The sequence below is a fragment of the Gastrolobium bilobum genome, unplaced genomic scaffold (genome assembly GCF_033153095.1).
Source record: "Gastrolobium bilobum isolate Gb01-03AN ecotype WA unplaced genomic scaffold, APGP_CSIRO_Gbil_v1 utg15403, whole genome shotgun sequence".
In the NCBI taxonomy this organism is placed as follows: Eukaryota; Viridiplantae; Streptophyta; class Magnoliopsida; order Fabales; family Fabaceae; genus Gastrolobium; species Gastrolobium bilobum.
The window spans coordinates 517,304-538,374 of record NW_026898870.1 but is presented as its reverse complement, the minus strand read 5'-3'; the positions used below and the strand labels follow the sequence as shown (position 1 = coordinate 538,374).

General features: G+C 34.0%; 3 protein-coding genes across 4 annotated transcripts; 2 read left to right on the top strand and 1 right to left on the bottom strand.

The window, feature by feature from the left end:
• Positions 1-3,476: 3,476 nt before the first annotated feature.
• On the top strand, positions 3,477-9,734 carry LOC133284901 (mannosylglycoprotein endo-beta-mannosidase-like). The gene is made up of 11 exons (XM_061482036.1): positions 3,477-3,707; positions 3,836-3,974; positions 4,288-4,515; positions 4,715-4,773; positions 5,331-5,379; positions 5,825-6,055; positions 6,456-6,625; positions 6,751-6,955; positions 7,474-8,142; positions 8,248-8,475; positions 8,729-9,734. Exons 1-11 carry the CDS (start codon positions 3,559-3,561, stop codon positions 9,530-9,532), a joined length of 2,931 nt encoding a protein of 976 aa, XP_061338020.1. The 5' UTR covers positions 3,477-3,558; the 3' UTR covers positions 9,533-9,734.
• Positions 9,735-10,131: 397 nt separating this feature from the next.
• Positions 10,132-14,789, bottom strand: LOC133284902 (uncharacterized). Of its 2 annotated transcripts, XM_061482037.1 has the most exons (9): positions 14,428-14,789; positions 14,125-14,212; positions 13,522-13,635; positions 12,774-12,856; positions 12,444-12,558; positions 11,969-12,060; positions 11,197-11,262; positions 10,692-10,785; positions 10,132-10,394 (listed from the first exon to the last, which is right to left on the bottom strand). In XM_061482037.1, the coding sequence occupies exons 1-9, from the start codon at positions 14,685-14,687 to the stop codon at positions 10,290-10,292; spliced, it is 1,017 nt and encodes a 338-aa protein (XP_061338021.1). In that variant the 5' UTR covers positions 14,688-14,789; the 3' UTR covers positions 10,132-10,289. The 2 variants fall into 2 exon arrangements, with proteins under 2 accessions (XP_061338021.1, XP_061338022.1); XM_061482038.1 differs by lacking the exon at positions 11,197-11,262.
• A 2,044-nt stretch (positions 14,790-16,833) lies between these two features.
• Positions 16,834-20,757, top strand: LOC133284917 (kinesin-like protein KIN-14S). The gene is made up of 13 exons (XM_061482052.1): positions 16,834-16,840; positions 16,915-17,007; positions 17,160-17,302; positions 17,414-17,510; positions 17,623-17,886; positions 17,978-18,257; positions 18,582-18,743; positions 18,966-19,181; positions 19,259-19,296; positions 19,405-19,568; positions 19,658-19,771; positions 19,888-20,343; positions 20,467-20,757. Exons 1-13 carry the CDS (start codon positions 16,834-16,836, stop codon positions 20,755-20,757), a joined length of 2,325 nt encoding a protein of 774 aa, XP_061338036.1.
• The last annotated feature ends 314 nt before the right edge of the window (positions 20,758-21,071 follow it).

The following is a 21,071-nucleotide window of genomic DNA, read 5'->3' as shown; positions in this document are numbered from 1 at the left end:
TGTATGGTTATGATTTACAACTTTACCATGTCATGTGATTTTTCACATCAGAGGATCCGGATTCATGATTCCATAGCTTTCTATATGTAGTGTATCTGGATCCTCTAATGTGAAAATTTACATGACCATATAATGTGGTAAATCATAACTATACAAAGGTGGATCAATGGTAAAAAAAAGAAGAGAGAAAAAAATGATAAAATAGATAGTTACGAAATCATAACCGTTGATTTACCTTTGTATGATTGTGACATTTCCACATGACCATATCATATTTTTTTGACACATTAGAGGATCCATTTCGATATGTAGTATAAAAATTCTTTTGCTATCACGTGAACTTTTTTTTTTAAAAAAAAAAACTATTTTTTGAAAATCTGATTAATTTATTACTTTCTATAGTTTTTATTGATTTCTTATTTACCTCACTTTTTGACATTATTTAATGCCATGTCATAATATCTAAAACTCCAAGTTATAAATAATCATATAACGTCTTAGAAGAAAGCACAGTGTAAAATAAACATGAATTATCAGTAAGTACTATTAGTTTAAGGGATATAAAGTTGTGAGAATAAATTTGTTTTTTAGAAAAGTCACTCTCAAACTGAATTAGTTCGATAAATTTATATTAATGAGCACACAAAAAATATGAAATCCATTTAGATACTCTCTTTAAAAAAGTTTAACATATAGTTTTTAATTTATATAATAATAATAAATTTACATGCCGGGTATTAAAATTTTATATTTTTGATGAGTCTATACTTTTTGTATTACTCAATCTATAATATTTGACATAAAATTCATAATTAAAAAATACAATACTCTATGACTCGTATTAACTTCTTCTTTTTTTTTGGTGGGCTCATATTAACTTCTCTATGTATTTATGAATCTGTCATACAATTTATATTTATTTATCAAAAGTATATATGAGTGGAGATATTTTTTGTTTTTGAACATTCGAATAAAAGTATATTTGAGTGTGTATAAATAATATTAACTTTTTAGATTATATGTATTCATTAATATTAGTTGAAACTTGAATAAGATTACAATATTGTGTATATTTTCTTTTCATGCACATTGCCATAGCCCATATGGTCTAAATCTGAAATAAGCTTTACGAATATCACCTATCGTATAACTGATAAAATGATATATTATATTTATTATATATTGCAAGGTTAATTTATTGTCTTCTCGTTAAAAATTGATATAATTCAAATCCTTTTAAATTGGATTAGATTGAAATTTTTTTTTTTGGTATCCTGTTTGGGAATGCCAAACAAGCTAAAGATTGAAAAAATTTAATTTACGTATAAAAATTTAATAATTTATATAATTCAAGCCGTTTTAAATTAGATTGCAATGAATTAATTTAAGTTTATAACAAAGTTGATCTGATTCTAAATAATTAGTTTATGAGTTCGATTTTTCTATAGTCGTATATAACTTATTTATATTGAGCTCAAAACGACGTTGTTTTGAGACAAAAATTAAGGTATTTTTATAATTATAATTTATTTCAGAGTTATAATAATTTATTTCATTATATTTTTTTTAATTTTTCAACCCAAAATGACATGAGCGAATATAGATAATTTATCCACATTTAGTATAGAAATATTAAAGCCTTAATTTATTATGATTGGATTATTTTTTATTTTTTTTCAAATTGATCACATCTAGACCTCTATAAAAATTAGACAATCAGAACCTTTTGACAAATTAACAATTCAAATAACCTAATTCAGTAATTATTATTCAGCAATTACATTCATGTCCAACGTCTTAATTTCGCCACTTACTTTTCCTCAGTTATCTCTTTTACTGCAAAACGTTACTATCAAGTGTAATGAAAGTCTATCCATGGGTACTCTTTTTAGTGGACAGACTTTGAACTTTGGAGCATAGACTTGAAATGAATGGCTATTAATTGAAATAGAAAGAGGGACTCCTTTTCTCCGTAGTTACCAAAGCACCCTTTCTTTGGAATGTAAGTATCAGGAAGAAAATCGGAGAACAGTGACCATTTTGTCATGTTTAGACAAAAAAATTATTAGACTATTACGCTAACAGTAAATTTTGTCAAAATGTCACGCGACATAATTCGCTACACAGTGTAGCAAATTATGCATGCAAGTAATTCGCTACACAGTGTAGCGAAATATGCCACGTCAGAACAAAAAATGACAAATGTCAAATTTTAAAAATTCGCTATCCTATGTAGGGAATTTCTCAAAATTTGGGTAGCGAATTTCTTAAAATTTGACATGTGGCATTTTTGGTTCTGTACATTCTGATGTGACATATTTTGTTATACTGTGTAGCGAATTATGCCACGTGATATTTTGACAATATTTACTGTTGGTGTGACAGTTTGATAATTTTTTTTGTCCAAACGTGACACTTTGGTCACTGTCCTGAAAATAGGCATGCAATTTTTTTCCTTTGAAAAAAATACAGCTGTACCGCAAACTGATCAATATTTTGTCAATAAAAATGAACCGCACCATTATTATTTTATCGTGGGTAATAAGAATTTGTTAATTTTATATAAAAGCAGTTTGTATAGAAAAATTTTAAGTTAACGACACTGATATTTAAAAGGGAAAAAATGTGACACATTGTGTTGTTTCACTCTCATAAAGAGATAAGATTCATATCTTTAAAAATTTTCTCACCCACTCTCTCTATCTTATGATCTATCTTTCTATTTTACATAATTTTATGTCCTTCAAAATAATACATATTTTTTCCATTTAAAAGAAATTAAAAGCATACAACCCAAAAAGGAAAATAGAGCCGATAATGGTAAACACAATTAGTTAAGGATTCGACTCATATTTCATAAGATTGTGAGTTCGAATTCCACTAATAGATGTAAGGATTTTATTGATGGATGATCTGTAATTCTTTTCAAAAATCGTAAAAAAGATAGGAGGATTTGCTCCCACCTTAATAGAATACCGATATCTAATTACTAAAAAATGAATAGAAGGTAATAAAGGATTTGAAAACAACTAATGTTCCTAGATTTAATAAATCATGCTCAACCAAAACTAGAATATGGGATTTCAAGTGTGTTGAGATATATAGTTTAACATTAGTTGTATGAACAACTAACGTAGAGTTTATAAGTTTTTGGACACTCCCACCTTTTGAGCTAGCTTTTGAGATGATGTATCCCAAAATTATTGTGAAAAGGCAGTAAATTGAAGCAATCTTGTGACTAAACCAAATGGTAAATTAAGAGAGATGCAATGTATTATGTATCTTTGGCGCTGGGTAATAACTTGCGAAGTAAGATGTACGGTACTTGTGCGGCAACGTGTTCAGTTGCACAGACAAAATCCACGTGCCTCACGTAACATAATTAAATTCAGCTCTGTCTCTTGTTGTTGCTAACCAACATTAAAGTTAATCTATCTGTCTGTCTATGAGTCATAAATCACTCGGAGGGAAAACAGTAACACACAGAGAAGAGAAGATAAGAGTCATTGCATTGCATTGCTTTGAACTCTCTCTCTCTGTTTGTTTTGCATTGCATTGATGGTGGAGTCACAAGGAAAGACCACACTCGATTCGGGATGGCTGGCTGCAAGGTTCACCGATGTGCATTTCACTGGAACTCAGCTCACCACCACTCACCCTCCCTCTGGCCCCACTTCACCATGGATGCAAGCTGTCATCCCTGGAACGTAATCTCTCTCTCTCTCTCTCTCTCTCTCTCTCTATTCTGTGTGTATAGTGTAGATGCTTGAGCTTTGCTACCTTTGGAAGTGACTATCCTTTGATCCTTTAAGTGTGACCTTTTTGTTGTTGACAGTGTTCTTGCAACCTTGGTGAAGAACAAAGTTGTGCCTGATCCTTTTTATGGACTTGGAAATGAGGCCATCTTAGACATTGCTGATTCTGGAAGAGAGTATTATACTTTCTGGTTCTTTACTACCTTTCAATGTAGCCTGGTGGGAATTGTGCTCTCTCTATTTATGTTGTACAATTTTAGGTTTTGAAGTAATATGATTTTTTATTTTTATTTCTTAGTATTGGATTTCAGTCTGATATTGTTCATTTTATTGGCAAATTTTGTGAGCTGTTAATTTGAGACAGATTCAAATATGATGCTTTGAAGTCTGTGGAATTGGTTTTCATCATAAGAGAAAGATATCTCATGGCCAAATAACTAATGTTATTATGAATATTGAAATGTGGTTTTCTGGTTCGATGATTCTTGTTTTAGAGTTTGATAGACATTGCTAATTGTTCGACCCCTTGCAGTCAAAAAATCAGCACTGTGATCTGAACTTCCGTGGAATCAATTACTCTGCCGATGTGTATTTAAACGGGCACAAAATGGTCCTCCCAAAAGGAATGTTTCGGAGGCATTGTCTTGATGTCACTAATATTGTTCATCCTGATGGTAGTAACCTGCTTGCTGTTCTTGTTCACCCTCCGGATCATCCTGGGAGAATTCCTCCTGAGGGTGGACAAGGTGGTGATCACGAGGTCAGAAAATTAAATTAATAAATCCTATCCATTAGTTTTGTCCTTCTCAATTATTTAACTTGTTATGTGAAACCGTGGCAAATATCAATTCAAGTGGTTAATGACATCTTATATGTGTTTAAGTTTCAAGAGAGTAAGAGGTGAGAGAGTGATGCTTGCAGAATATTCTAAAGTCTTGCTTTTTTGTTCTTTTGTGTAGATAGGAAAGGATGTGACCACACAATATGTTCAAGGTTGGGATTGGATTGCTCCTATAAGGTGACATTACTTTTACATGTGTGCTTATTAATTTTCTGTTTTCCTTGGATGAAAAACCTACCAATTTCTTTTGGTTAGCCAGTGTCTAGGTTATAGATTATTGTATGGTAACAAACTAGCAATCTCCTCATCATTCTACTATCAGTTAAGAATTAATGAATTTGATATTTTTATGTGATCAAATATTTAGAATGTTTATTCTTCTGACAACATGGAGACAATTTTACTTTTGTCATTAATTTCCAGTCACAATGAAAGTTGATGTAAAAGAGGACATAAAGTTTGGACTGAAAAAGCAAAATTAGACATCAAATTAGTAGAAGCATACATTAGTATATCATATGGCCCTGAATTTTTTTTTAGGAAATTTTGTTAAAATTTCCTTTGTTGACTTTATGATGTCGTCCTTCTATGCACAAAAAATGAAAAGGAAAATGAAACAAGATTTTGGGCATTGTTAGTTTAAAGTCTGAGTTTTGAAGAGTTTCTGAACTATTGAGAAGCAATATAAAGCAAGCTGTATCAATAGCTAATGCAAGTGTTAAATTTGATTGCAGAGATAGGAATACTGGAATATGGGATGAGGTTTCCATCTCTATTACTGGGGTGAGTTGTATGAAATACTTTAGTTCCTTCGAAAGTCTCAAGTCATTATTTTTATTTTTTTGTGGACTTAAGGATTTGGTATTGAGTCAATTATCAAAGCCTTTTTTTCCTCTTCCTCATCCTTCTCTTTTCAATGCACTATCTTTGCCTATTACCCGAGAAGAAAAAGAGTTTTATCTTTTTATCTATTCTTCTGTAATTCATATTTAAATATTACCGAACTCCTCTAGATCCAACCATATATTGCCATTATGAGATATAATTTGGGGAATCACTGACACATCTGGGAAACAAAATCACTGTTAGTTTTGCTTTTTATGCATTCCATTAATAGTATAAATCTGATCAAGCATTCTTTAGGGTTGATTTTTTTTATAGTTGATGCCTTGATGGTACTTCCAGCTGTTCTTTGGTGGGATGATTCCAGTGTCTGTGTTTGGTGCAGCCAGTAAAAATATTTGACCCCCACTTGGTGTCATCATTTTTTGACAATTATAAGAGAGCATATCTGCATGCCACAACTGAGTTGGAAAATAGGAGCTCCTGGACTGCTGAGTGCTCTTTGAGTATCCAAGTGACAACAGAACTTGAGGGGAACATCCACTTAGTAGAGCAGCTTCAGGCTCAAAATCTTTCAATTCCTGCAAGATCACGGGTGCAATATACATTTCCTGAGGTCAGTGACAGCATTCATTTTGCTTAAGACAAAGTTTAATCTACTGTCCATATTTGTCTGTCTAGACTTTCAAAACAAGTGAAGAACTTAATCATTAATTCAAGATATCTTCATCAACAGAATACATACTTAGAGTAAGTTTTTCCTTTTTCATAGCTTATTGTCTTGGTGTGTTCACCATCTGTTGGTATTGTGATTGGTTCTTGGACTGCTTTTGTGCACACATGTTTGTATGGCTTATGTCGCTTCTCTTTTTTATTTTTTAATACGTTGAGAAAATGTGTGATCCTGGATTGGGAATCTTTTGCTGTGTTTTTTTAATATTGATCCTGATAACTTGCATAATTTGGTGTTTAAATTTTAACACTTCTTTTCAAATGCTAATGGTTTGAATTGGCAGCTCTTCTTCTACAAGCCCAATTTATGGTGGCCCAATGGAATGGGGAAGCAATCTTTGTACAATGTTGTTATTAACATTGATGTTAAAGGATATGGTGAGTCTGATTCATGGAGCCATTACTTTGGGTTCCGCAAAATTGAGAGCCATATTGATGTTGCTACTGGTGGAAGGTATGGTGGTTTCTAATATTTCTTCAATGTTATAATATTTTACTTTTTTCTTAGTAGAACTAATTCAAGATTTAAAGTGTTTTTTTTTTTTTTTAATGTTTTGCTGCATGTATTTTATTTCATAGGTTGTTCAAAGTCAATGGAGAGCCAATTTTTATACGAGGGGGTAACTGGACATTGTCTGACGGGCTCCTACGACTTTCGAAGAAGCGGTATAATACAGATATCAAGTTTCATGCAGATATGAATTTTAACATGCTTCGTTGCTGGGGTGGTGGACTGGCTGAAAGGCCAGATTTTTATCATTATTGTGACTATTATGGCCTTTTGGTAAGATGTACCACCACACTTTCATTCTTGCATACATGTGCTGCTTATTATTCTTTTTCCTTTTTACGATTTCTCATGCATTTACTGCATTAGTGCGGCTCTGCAACGTGCCTATGTAGTTTACTTGTGTTCCTTTCCTTTTTAAGTATGTTTGCATGGATGTAGCATTTTGTATTAACTTGAATGACTCCATCATCATTATTAAAAGCAGGTTAGAATTATGCAGTTCATCCTCTCTATTGAAGTTATTGGCTTGTTTTTCTGGGTTTTTTCATTATGAGATCAGGTGGTCACGATATGGGGATATCCAGAGCCTGATATATGCTTTTTTATTTTCTGAAAAGCGCTTATAAGTGCTGCTACACTAGACCAAATGATCACTGTATATTTAACTGATTTTGAACTAACACATCTTCACCAGAGATCACCTCTGGTCCCATCCAACATGTTAGTTTCTTTATGTTTAGGGGTAGCTTTGGTTTTGATAATTGATCATATTGCTGGTTTAAATCTTGCAGGTATGGCAAGAGTTCTGGATTACTGGTGATGTTGATGGACGTGGTGTCCCAGTATCTAATCCAAAAGGTCCACTGGACCATGACCTTTTCTTATTTAGTGCAAGAGACACAGTCAAGCTTCTTAGAAATCATCCTAGTCTTGCCCTCTGGGTGGGTGGAAATGAACAAATTCCACCAGATGATATAAATGCTGCTCTGAAAAATGATCTGAAACTTCATCCTTATTTTGAACATGTAAATGAAAATGGCAAACCTGTAGGTAACTTGTCCCCAACGTTGGGGGATCCTAGCCAGTATCTTGATGGCACACGGATTTACATACAAGGATCATTATGGGATGGATTTGCAGATGGGAAGGGGAACTTCACTGATGGACCTTATGAAATTCAAAATCCTGAAGATTTCTTCAAGGATAGTTTTTGCAAATATGGATTTAACCCAGAGGTTGGTTCTGTAGGAATGCCAGTTGCTGCTACCATAAGAGCAACAATGCCTTCAGAGGGATGGCAGATACCATTGTTTAAGAAACTTTCCAATGGTTATGTTGAAGAAGTTCCAAATCCCATATGGAAATACCATAAATACATTCCATATTCTAAACCAACCAAGGTTCATGATCAGATTCAGCTTTATGGCACTGCAAAAGGTCTTGATGACTTCTGTTTAAAAGTAAGAAATTTTTATCCAGGTGGTCATTCATGATATATTTTCAATCCTCCTATATTTGCTGTTCTGTTGTTGATTTTGACTTTTTTTATACTATAATCTTCTCAGGCTCAACTTGCTAACTACGTACAATATAGAGCTCTTCTGGAGGGGTGGACTTCTCACATGTGGAGCAAATATACAGGTGTATTGATTTGGAAGACACAAAATCCTTGGACTGGTCTGAGAGGTCAATTTTATGACCATCTACTTGACCAAACAGCAGGTTTCTATGGCTGTCGATCTGCTGCAGAGCCAATACACGTACAGCTTAATCTGGCTACATATTCTATAGAGGTAAGTGTTTATATTAAACCTCTATTTTTATGAGTTGGGAATAAAAATAGACACATCATTTTACAATATGAAATACTATTTTGACTCTTTGCAAAGTGAAAATTGAGATAGGAAGCCAAAAGTAGCAAATTAAAAGGATTTCAAGTGTACTGAACTGGTTAGAATTGGAATAATCCCAAACTTCTCTGCAAATTATTTGATGGTCCAGTTTCTTAAAAGGTTTTGTGTCGTTTTATATTTCTTCTTTAACCAGGTTGTTAACACTACATCAGAAGAATTGTCTAATGTAGCTATTGAAGCCTCAGTATGGGATCTCGAAGGAACATGTCCATACTACAGAGCTCATGAAAACCTCTCTTTGCTGCCAAAAAAAGTAACACCTATTGTTGAGATGAAGTATCCAAAGTCAAAAAATCCCAAGCCAGTCTACTTTCTTCTTCTCAAACTCTACCACATGTCAGATTATAGAATTTTATCTAGAAACTTTTATTGGTTGCATCTTCCTGATGGAGACTACAAGCTATTAGAGCCATATAGGAAGAAGAAAATACCTCTCAAGATAACATCCGAGGTTTTCATTGAAGGATCCACTTATAAACTTCAAATGCATGTGCATAACACATCTAAAAGACCAGACTCTAAAAGTTTAAAATTTGAGCACAGGTCAACAGCTAGACTAAGCGAAAATTGCTTTGTTGAAGACTCACCAGAAACTGTACAAAGTGGGGCTGGAAAAGAACACGAAATTGGTTGGTTGAAGAGGATACATAGATGCATTGCCGGGAAAAGTGATGGTTTGAAGGTTTCTGAAATTAATGGGCACGATATAGGTGTTGCATTCTTTCTTCATTTTTCTGTTCATGCTTCAAATAAGGACCACAAGGAGGGGGAAGACACAAGAATTCTCCCTGTTCACTACTCAGATAACTATTTTTCACTGGTGCCAGGAGAGGCCATGACTATTAAAATATCTTTTGAGGTCCCTCCAGGTGTAACACCTCGAGTTACTCTGCATGGCTGGAATTACCATGGACAAACCATCCATGAAGCTCTTTAGGGATGTCACAGGCAACCTTGTGAAACTCTCTGTATTTTAAAGGTATCAGAGAGAACTTCATGAGCTTATTTTTGTTTACCTATGCCTTCAAAAGTCAACATTTTACAACAACATTTGAGTATTCATATTTCCACTAGTAAGTCACTGATAAGACCACCTTTAGTTTGATGTTTCCGGTGCTTTATTTTCCAATCAATGCAATAAAAAGGGTGAGATTATTCAGCCATGGTAGAAATAAAAAGAGAGACTTTTTTTTAAACGTTCTTTACGTTTTTAATGGTTTCATCGTTGCTTTTAAATAGCTTTATTTGCTCAAAAAAGAGTCTCACTCATGTGGCCTTCTTCGTCTATGCTCCTCCTCTTTTAGGTTTTGCTATTTTCCCATTTAGTTTGGCACAGAAAGACTGGATATCTTTTGAAAGCTAAGGCTCTTGAGAATGGAGCGACGGTTTTGCCTCAATCATTTGATAACTTATGATAATGATATACTTTTATGTGATTTGAAAATCTCCTCAACTATTTTTAAGAGTTTCGGGAAACAAAAATGTTTCTTCTGTACAAAGTAGGGATAACTACTTAACCAGTAGCAGTCAGGCACAAAGTGAAATATGGTAATATGTATATATGCATTATAGTATATGACACAAGCAGTAAGGTTTCTAAAATTAATTTTCAAGAAGCAAACATAATTTGACATGAATCACGAATGGAAGGGGGATGTTCTAATGATGAGAACAAGTATGTAATCAATCAATCATCACATAGCCTTCATGATCCTGTTAATCGAAGAGAAGATGCCTGCCGCTTTGTCAAGCAAATTTTGGCCTTGCTCTGACTTCTGTTCTTCATTTCCAAACATAATCTGCACCATATAGGAAAGGATACTCATCAAGAGATATTAATGGATTATGTACATCAAGGCCAGTGACACTCCCTCTTTTCTTTCCTTGGGTTTGGTTCAGGGTCTTTTCATTATGGGTTATTTACCAACAAATTTGCTGTTTTCTTTTTTTCTTTTTCTTTAATGATGTATTTCCTTCTATTTAATTTTTCTTTCAAAAAAATTAACAACAGGAATAATAGGTATATCCACAATATACATAAAAAATGGTTGTATCTGTAATATCTGGCAAGGTAGTTTAGAATTGAAGCTACCAACCTCGAGATCTTCAGCGTCAGGACGGCTTATGAAATCCTTGGCAAGCAAATATCTATTTGGCCTATCCTTGTCATCACTGAACACTTTCCACAATCTGAGTGTAGTCAACAAATCAGGAACCAAAATACAACAAATCATAAATGGATTGAACTTTACAATTAAAATTTGGAGCAGGCAATTATGGCAAGCCAAAATCATTTTCCATACTGTCATCAGTATGAAATTTAACCAACTTTTATCTTCATGGAAAAAGAATGCACGATATTGAATCATTTCCATATTGCACTCAACATCTAGAAATAAAGTGAACCTAATAATCCACTTTTAAATCCAAAAGTGATTTTTCTTATGGCAAGTTTTGGGTGCTCTAAGGTTGGACTAGGCTAGAGTTAACTATGGATGCAGACAATCTCAAAAATTGGGAGATATAAAAATCAAAACAGGATGCAAACATGCCTGGTATTTTTATACAATAATCCTTATGGGAGGGAATAAAAGACCTTACCCTGGATAACACCTAAAGATTGCACCAAATGGCATAGGTCGCATGAAATAGACAGTTGTAAAAGTTCTGTACAACAAAAGATCAAAATTTAGTGTTCTGATATGATCAGAATAAATTCATTCTTCAACATAAACTGAAGCTTGAAAACACAATAGAGGAACTTAACACAGACAGTAAATTGCTGACCCTTGACGTGAATCTTAAAATTTATCTAATGCTAGCTACTCTGATTCTTAACTTCAAAGAGGGCAACAAATATAAGATTTGGCTCAAAGAGATGACATATCACACCAGAAAATAACTGTAAAGAACCAATTCAACCCAAAAGCTTAAGCTGTTGGGTGAGGTTACATTAATAATTTTATATATCTCAACACGCTCCCTCACACGAGAGCCCACTGCTTGAAGGGTGGGGGGCGGTGAGGATCGAACTCGGTACACCGAGGCTGATACCATGTAAAGAACCAATTCAACCCAAAAGCTTAATGGTTTATATATCTCAACAATAACAAAAATATATATCTCAACAATAACAAAAACCCAAGTTGATTTAGATACTATTTCTTACAGTCAGTTGAAGTTTAAGAATTACACCTAATTTGAATGAAATAGCTCAAAAAGCTGATACAAACCTTGAGAGAACCTCATCTCAAAAGCTAGCTCAAGAGGTAAGAGTGCTCAAAGTCCATATAAACCCCACATTAGTCACCCATATAACCAATGTGGGACTCCAAGTCCCATACCTTGATGTAGGATCGTAATAAAATCATACCTTAGAAAGTAACGCCTTAACCTCCGAACATTAACTCCAACCCCAACGTCCTCACTAATCAAGCGTGGATTCCACATGATAAGGGGCCTTGGCTGCCAATATGCAAAGAGTTTTGTATGAAAATCCTAAATATTATAATACAAGCATACATGCAATTTCAAAACTTAATACAAGGTGCTGAAATGGCATGGCAAAATGGATATCTTGAAGTCTACGTCTGTGGTGGGCTCTCTAGAATAACAAATATGAGAATTATCATAAGTTCTGAATCCCTTGATATTGGGGGGGATTGACTTAGAATCTAATGAATAGAGTCAGACACCCATATAAGAAGCTTCCCCATATTGCTTTCCCTCTTAATGAGTAAAGTTCATCACATTGTCCAGAAGATGGATGTTTAAATTTCAGATATCACAAGAATTGCTGACAAAAAATGATCGCATTAAAGGTAGAACAGGAGAGTTTAGTGATTTACTGGATCATTTGAGAGATTGGATGCAATTCTCTCTACATATTCTAACATCTGATAATCAGGAACAACCATGACCACAATCTCATCATCACTCTCTACAGGCTTCCGGTCATTTAAGCTGGATAAACAGAAAATGGAGCGGTACATCATATAACTAAAGCATGACTATAAATACAGAAAAAATTAAAATATTATGGATGGAATTGCAACAGCATAGCCATTGTAAGTGCAATGCAAAAGTAAGATTCAAATTGTTAAAAATACCCTATAACTATTTTGCAAGGTAAACAACAGAATAAAACACAAAACATTAACCAATGTGGTGGCAGTCACCTTGCAAATCTAAATTGAGCATCTTTCCACCGATATTTTAGAAGAGCTTCTGCACCAGCATCTGGAAAAATGGCTTTAACTCTCTAACAATCAAACTCATGAAACTTAGTAACCGAGTTACAACTTACAACATAACTACATCAACACTCACATCGTCAAACCTTAACGAATTCATCATATGAAGCACTGTAGTCATTGAACATAACATGCAAGAAAGTTGGTATTTACACATGAGCATCTATTTTGTGGATACTTATGTCATGTGTTGTAAAGTCAGTAATTATAGCACAACCATCTTTTTGTGCATCCACATGTTGAATGAATTTCTGAGGCTGCTAGCATTTTGGTATAATATATGTAAGTTCTATTTTTGACCACTTGATAACCAAAAACTAAACAATTAATGATACAAGTCAAGTGACACATTAGTTGCCTCCTGTGTTACGAAGGAGACCATGGACTTGGTAGGAGTACAAGTAGGACTCTAAAGACGGCATAAATATGCTTGTACATCCAACAGTAGAGAAAATACAATGATGGGTTATGACTCATTGATGTCTATAATGTACATTACTTGCAAAAGAAACCAAATTAATGTAGCAATGTACATAACAACACAACCAATCACATCACGAAGAAATACACAAGTAGGTCTATAGGAAATAGAGAAAGCATTTTGAATTCAGCAAATCCTTCATATCCTTAATGTTCATTAAGTTTATAACTCCTTCAAATACACCCTACTAACCTGACATTCTGTTTCTTTAATAAGTGTATCCAAAAAAATCCTTGACAATTCCCAGAGCTCCACCTGTGCGCCTTCATTATCTAAAAATTGCAGCTGGGGGATTAAAAGTTCAACCTGTAAGACGGTTAAAAAATTTTAGTGCAAGAAGCATGTGGTGCTAAGCAAATGAAAGAAAATAATTATTAACCGACTGACAAAACAAGCCACCTATGAAACTGCATTTTACTTATAGAGCAATAATTTCTAACACTAAACCGCCTTTGCTTAAACATTTCAGTTATATGACATGAAAATATTAATGAAAATTTTCCAAAATTTAGAAAGTTGTCAATCTTAACAAGGTTAAGATTGGCTAGTCTCTTTCGAAAGATTGCAATACCAAAGTGGATCTTCAACACAATGGATTTAATTCAAAAAAACCTTAATCCATCGAATATATCCTGATAGAAGCATTTACAGACATTTGGTTCTATGAAATTACTCTTAGAGAAAATATTTAGATTAAGTATCCACCTAATAGTAACATACAGTGTCAAAATATGGAATTGTTTCACCCAAAAAATTAAAAAAATAATAATAATAACATGAAATTTTGGCACATACTATGGCTCTCATCCCTCCTGAAGATACAAATAAGGCGGCAGCCTCACTTGATTGCCGCACTGCGCCTTCCAAGTCTGAAGGCAAGCAACTGAAACACAAAGCAAAAAAGTTAACATCTTTTTTATACCCAATTGGACTTCATCATTGTACCAACTTCCTATCAACATATGACCTCAAAATATAGTGTGTGACTCAAAATTGAGGGACAGACTTTAAATGGCATTAGCTTTCTGAAGAAATGAGGTTTGATTTTCCAGAACACACTTCAGAAACAAAGCTCGAATTGTAAAGTAGTAGTAATACCTGTCATCTTCCTCCTCGTCCTCAATAAAGGTTTCTATATTTTCTAGTGAGGATGAAGGCTCTGCCTCTTGGGAAGGTTCACCCTGGAATTTCTCAAACTTTGCACAAACTCTGGAGGTGGAGGTTGCAGGGTGAAGGGAAATCCCATTGCAAAGTAGAGGGTGCGGAAAAGATAAGGAAGAGCGAGTGGCTGAGGTTGGAAGGAATATAGAAGGATGGTAGTTACAGTGGAAGTTGCAAGTTATGCTTGAAGATGCCATTTATGTTGTTGGCTTTTAATCTGATCCCAAGCTATAGGCCATGGATAAATGATTCATGAATGTGCAAATTGCTTCCAACTTCGTATAAACTGGTTTTGCTCTATGTCTAAACTGCATAGGATATTTATAAGGAGTGACGGTATATGCATACTATCAATTATTTCTATTATTATTTTTATTGAGTTTAGCGTGTGTCATTTAAAAGGACACAAGTTATGTTTTTTGAGTGATTTATATAAAGTATGACCCGTCATACTTTGTGTAAATATAAAAAGTTACTTTTTTCACTTTACACGTGAGCGGTATGACTAGTGAGAGAGAAAAAAAAATTAACTTTTTAGATTTACATAATATATGACTGATCATACTTTGTATAAAACAACTAAAAACACACGAGCCACTGTAGTCTGTAGTTTAAAAGGATACTTCTTTTTCCTTATTTTTATCACCGTTAGATTTATTTTTCAAAACCAATATTTTTTGAAAAGTTTATAAAAAGAAAAAAAAAATAACTTTTAATGTATTCTATAAGGGGTTTATTAATCTCATGTTACATGAGAGTACTATCTTACGTGGGTGATACAAATATGTGGGGTCCACAATTTAAAAAGAAAAGAAAAAAGAAAAAAAAAAGATTGGCACAAAATTCTATGGGTGTATGACATGAGATAGATATCTTATGTAGCATGAGACTATCATTTCCCATTCTATAAAGTACATAATTATATTAAATAGTAGTGGATTAATAGTAAAAATAATTAGTAATATGAATATTGCGCCTTATTTATATCCGATCATTTTATCGGATTTGATTTCATAACTTTACTATTAACTAAGTCGAGTCACAATTGACGTTGCCAAAATTGAATTTCTATATAAAAATAGAAGGGGGTAGAAACGTAATTCACAAAAACAACATGAAACATAAAGGCCTATTTAATTGTGTTCTATTTTTTATGTTCTTAAAACTATTTTATAAAATAGTTAATGAAATATGTGTTTTATATGTTTTTTGTGTTTTGAAAGTTAAAAATCTAAACACAAAACAAAAATAACTTAAATATGTTCTCTAAATTTGATCCTAAAAATTAAAAAACAGTTGCAATTTTTAAAATTATTTTTATAATATAAGCCTTTATCAAACTATTTTTTTATTTTGAAAATCAAAAAACTATTTTCTGGAACACAATTCAAATAGACCTTTTTTTTACAACTTAAGGTCAACGTACAAAATTATATGCATGGAAAAAAATCATATAAGTTACTACTCAAAATTCAATTAATAACTTCATATTTAAAATATATAAGTCACATAAACTATATATAAAAACACAAAAAGAAAAGCTTGAGTTTAAAAAAATGGAAAAAATGTTTTTTTAAAAAAATTAAAAAATTTGACTTTAAGTAAAAACTTAAAAATTTGTATTTTTACCATTTTTGTGTTTCTACGTGGTATTTTTATCTATTTTTGCCAAGAAGCATTTAAATATGTTTCTACCATTTCTATATTTTTACACTAGCTTTTGACAATAATTGCATATTTAAATAAAAAATACAAATATTAACATCATATAGAGTCAATTTATAAAATATCTGAAGCAAAAATCTAAAGTTAAATAGTTATTTCAAATTTTAACATTATCTTACTTTTTAAGACATGCTGATTTTTAAATTTATATTTCAAATTTTCAATAGTTATTTTAGTATTGTTTTTTTAATGCATGTCAAACCTGTTTTGAAGCCAACTAAATGTATTTATAAAGGCGTCAATTGAGCCATGTTAAAAAAATAAAATAAAATCCCAATCTATCCTATTCAAAATAAATAAAAAAATCATACCCAAGCCAACATTCAGATTAATTTTTTAGTTTTTAGTAATTTTGTCATTTGGGCTACCCATTAACCCCCGAGTCCCTGGCCTGGCCCAATTTCAAGTCGGTGCCGTGGACGCTCCGGCGAATTTGATAATATAGCCGTTACAATTTCAAACTTTGAAATCTTATTAGGAAAAAAAAAAAATACCTACATCTATTTCTTCATCAGCAAAAGAGACTCTCTCTCTCTCTCTCTCTCTCTCTCTCTCCCCCCTATTCTCTTTTCGCTCGGAAAGATTTTGGAATTGTTTATGTTTCTTCCTCCAGAAACCATGAACGGTACTCTCTCTTTCCCCACTCGTGAATCTTTTGAATTCGTCTTATTCTTTAATGCAACTCAACGTTTCTTGCAGATCAAACCATTCAAATCCAAATGCTCGCTGAAAAATTCCACCGCTTCGTTCTTGACTGCGATCTGAAGCCACCGTCAACCGCTAACTGCTCAGGTTCTCGCACTGTCTTATGTCTAATTTTCCATTTCGAAGGATGAACAAGAAAATAAATATTAATCGCACTCGGATCATTAATTTAATATTCTCAGCCAAAATTACATTATTAATTTTTGTTGGATGGTTTATTGAATTTGGAACACCATCAGATAATATATCAAAGCAAGTGAACGAGAACTCTGATTCCATGGATGAAAACAGTTTGTCTAACGGAGTACATGAAGTTTCTACGGATCAGGGTCATACGCTTCCGATATTGAAGAAAATATTTGATCTGAGTACCAAAATTCAGGTGAATCTTGATTTTTCCAGTTTAAAACGACATTTGATTCTATCTCTTTCTTTTCCTTAAAGTTCTGGATTCTCAGTTCCTATTACCTGAATTTTATGATTCATGCATCAGGATTTGAAGCAGCAGCATGTAACCTTAAGTGATCAAGTGAAACTTACAACTGAATCCTTTCCGGGCCTTGATGTTTTGAAGTCTGTTGAGCTTCTTGGTATGGCTCTAATATGAAAATGCAAAAAAATAAAAAAATAAAAATGAATATACTCTCGTTTTCTTTTTTATGGTTTGTTATAATAGGTTTTGGGATTTTTATCTGGTACAAGGTGCTGAATATGAACTCTTGAAAAGAAAGTACCTTGAAGAGTCCTCTGAGCGTAGGCGGCTTTACAATGAAGTGGTTGAACTCAAGGGAAACATCAGAGTTTTCTGCAGATGCAGACCATTAAATGAGAGTGAAATTGCAAACGGGTCTGTATCTGTTGTCAATTTTGAGTCTTCTTCTGATAATGAGCTTCAAGTCATTGGCTCAGATTCTTCCAAGAAGCAATTTAAATTTGATCACGTATTTAGGCCCGAAGATAACCAAGGTACAACACATATTACAACTTTTGATCGTGTTGCAGTGAAGAAATATATTTTTTCACAAACGTAACGTGAGTGTATTGTTTTATCCTGCAGAGGCGGTTTTTTCACAAACTAAGCCTATTGTTACATCAGTATTGGATGGCTTTAATGTCTGCATATTTGCCTATGGGCAAACTGGAACTGGTAAAACATTTACAATGGAGGGAACACCAGAACACAGGGGAGTTAACTACAGAACCTTGGAGGAATTGTTTCGGATAACTGAGGAGAGACATGGAGTAATGAAGTATGAATTGCGAGTTAGCATGTTGGAGGTTTACAATGAGAAGATAAGAGATCTCTTGGTTGAAAATTCTACCCAACCTACTAAGAAGTGAGTTTTCATTCTTCTTACTCTAATTGGTATTGTAGTTTAGACTAAACAGCCACTTTCATATGATTGATGTTAATACTAAAAACAAGATCTGAGAATACCAGTGACGTATTGCTTTTCTGGATATAGAGTCTGAAAAAAAAAAAAAAAAAACTGACATTCATGCGACCTTCTCCTTGTGAATTGCATTGTTCCCGTTAAACTAATTACTGTAGTCTCCAGTTTTTGTTCCCTCTATACACCCACCCACATGCATGAAATTTTGATGTATAAAATGTTTCTCGAACGATATCGCTGATGAAGAGAACAAATTTTAAACTTTAGATTGGAGATAAAGCAAACGGCAGAAGGAACCCAAGAAGTCCCAGGACTTGTTGAAGCTCGTGTTTATGGAACTGAAGATGTGTGGGAAATGCTTAAGACTGGAAACCGAGTAAGATCTGTTGGATCCACCTGTGCTAATGAGCTTAGCAGCCGTTCTCATTGGTATGATTCTTACAGATAAGCTTATTTCATGTTTGTACTTTATATTTTCTAAATTCTCAAATATTTCAATCATTTTAAATAATAGTTATTTTCCTTGAATATGTCATTTTTGAAGCTGAGACTGTCACTTTCTGTGTGTTAGTAGATGTAATTGAAACTATAGGTCTAGGTAGAAGCTATTGCACATTATTGATAATGACGAAGAGATGGTTTTGCATGCAGCTTGTTGCGAGTAACCGTTATGGGGGAGAATTTAATCAATGGTCTGAAAACTAAGAGTCATCTTTGGCTTGTAGACTTGGCTGGAAGTGAGCGAGTGGGAAAAACTGAAGCTGAAGGAGAAAGACTGAAGGAATCTCAATTCATAAATAAGTCTCTTTCAGCACTCGGTGATGTTATTTCTGCCCTTGCTTCCAAATCAGCCCATGTCCCTTACAGGTAGTTCTTTTTTCTTCTCTCAAAGACATTCTTATAGAATGATCCTATTTAATATTTCTATCTTCTGTTTGAGACAGGAACTCGAAACTCACTCATTTACTGCAGAGCTCTTTGGGTGAGATTTCATTTCTGCATTATGAATTTATGATCCTTTCGAAACGACTCCTTTGTGATTTGATTCCCTGCAAAGTCTGGTAACTTAATAACTAATAACGAAATGCAGGAGGAGATTGCAAAACGTTAATGTTTGTCCAGGTTAGTCCAAGCGCAGCAGACTTGGGAGAGACACTTTGTTCCCTGAATTTTGCCACCCGTGTCCGCGGAATCGAGAGTGGCCCAGCTCGCAAGCAAGTAGAACTCACCGAGCTGTTTAAGTACAAGCAAATGGTAAGCTAGAGTATAATTGTTCTTTTTTAATAAGAATAACCATTTTTTTTAATTCCTGAAAACTCAAGAAAGTTTTGTCATTATAAAAGGCAGAAAAGCTCAAACATGACGAGAAGGAAACTAAGAAATTACAGGATAACTTGCAAACCTTGCAACTCAGACTCGCTGCAAGAGAACACCATTGTAGAAACCTTCAGGAAAAGGTATAATCTTCAAAAATGGTAACTTAGAAAAGGTGTCTTTTTTTTTCCCGTAAGTGATGTTGCTAACTTAATACATTCATATATATTTCTCATCAACTCTGAATTAATTTTGACAGGTCCGGGACCTTGAGAACCAGATAGCAGAAGAAAGAAAAACCAGACTAAAACAAGAAAGCAGATCAATTGCTGCTGTTTCAGCTCAACCTTCATCATCAAAACACACAGCAGCTCATAAGAAGCCACCACTGAATCCAACGAAACTGAGACTCCCACTGAGAAGAATAACTAATTTCTTGCCTCCACCATCTTCTCTAACATCAAAGAGATATACCACTTCCATGAATGGAAAGGAAAACTCTGCCAGAAGGACCTCAATGACAACAATTACAGAAGGCTTTGCAAAACCAAGAAGCAGGGTATCCATAGCCATGAGACCACCTGCACAATCAACAACACAGCTCCTTCAGCCAAGGAGGAGGGTCTCCATTGCTACTCTCCGTCCTGACACAATTTCTGACCTGACAACTCCACTCCGTACCTCAGCCTCTCGAATTACCGGTCGGCAATCACCTGCACAATCAACAACACAGCTCCTTCAGCCAAGGAGGAGGGTCTCCATTGCTACTTTTCGTCCTGACACAATTTCTGACCTGACAACTCCGATCCGTACCTCAACCTCTCGAGTTACCGGTCAGCAATCACTAATAAGGAGCCAAAGGAAATCTCGGTATTCAAGTTTGTTCGCACCATTGCCAGAGTTGAGAACATCAATTGAGACAACACCAATGTCTGTCAGGAGCAGCAGCAAGTTTATGGGAAGTCCAGTAGCGGCACAGGCAGATTCGCGAGTGGGGGGTAGGCATCCAACAGTTCTTGCACTACAACGGAAACCTTTAGTATGGAGTCCTCTCAAGCTCAGAGCCTTGAGAACTAATCGAAAGTCATCATCATTCTTGCCATCTCGGCCTAACTCCGAAATGCAATAAACCTTGTTTTCTCAAACAATGACAAATGCTCGTGTTTGTAACTAATTCCAACGCCTATATAAATACTTTATGCTTTGGTTTGTAAGTCATTTTTGTTTACATTCAATTAAATTTCTTTCGTTATTTCATATTAACTCTTGTTAATGTTCATTTCACTCATTTTAACTTTAGATGTCAAGAAGTTCTTTGCTTTTTTGTGATGCCGCAGGCGGTATGACATCTGATCCGTTTGAGGGCTGCAGATTCTGCCTCTGTATTAATAGCCTTATCTCTTAATACCATTGGTTTACTTTTAAATTTTTAAATTGAAAATT

Bases quoted from the DNA above. Each gene is read 5' to 3' on its own strand.
- LOC133284901 (XM_061482036.1), top strand. From the start codon at position 3,559: ATGGTGGAGTCACAAGGAAAGACCACACTCGATTCGGGATGGCTGGCT. The intron at 3,975-4,287 runs GTGGGAATTGTG...GACCCCTTGCAG, and splicing joins CTACCTTTCAATGTAGCCTG to TCAAAAAATCAGCACTGTGA. The intron at 5,380-5,824 runs GTGAGTTGTATG...TGTTTGGTGCAG, and splicing joins TTTCCATCTCTATTACTGGG to CCAGTAAAAATATTTGACCC.
- LOC133284902 (XM_061482037.1), bottom strand. From the start codon at position 14,687: ATGGCATCTTCAAGCATAACTTGCAACTTCCACTGTAACTACCATCCT. The intron at 14,213-14,427 runs GTATTACTACTA...TTTGTGTTTCAG, and splicing joins GACGAGGAGGAAGATGACAG to TTGCTTGCCTTCAGACTTGG. The intron at 12,857-13,521 runs GTTAGTAGGGTG...TTTGATTGTTAG, and splicing joins TTAAAGAAACAGAATGTCAG to AGAGTTAAAGCCATTTTTCC.
- LOC133284917 (XM_061482052.1), top strand. The intron at 17,008-17,159 runs GTTCTCGCACTG...GAACACCATCAG, and splicing joins GTCAACCGCTAACTGCTCAG to ATAATATATCAAAGCAAGTG. The intron at 19,297-19,404 runs GTGAGATTTCAT...AACGAAATGCAG, and splicing joins TTTACTGCAGAGCTCTTTGG to GAGGAGATTGCAAAACGTTA.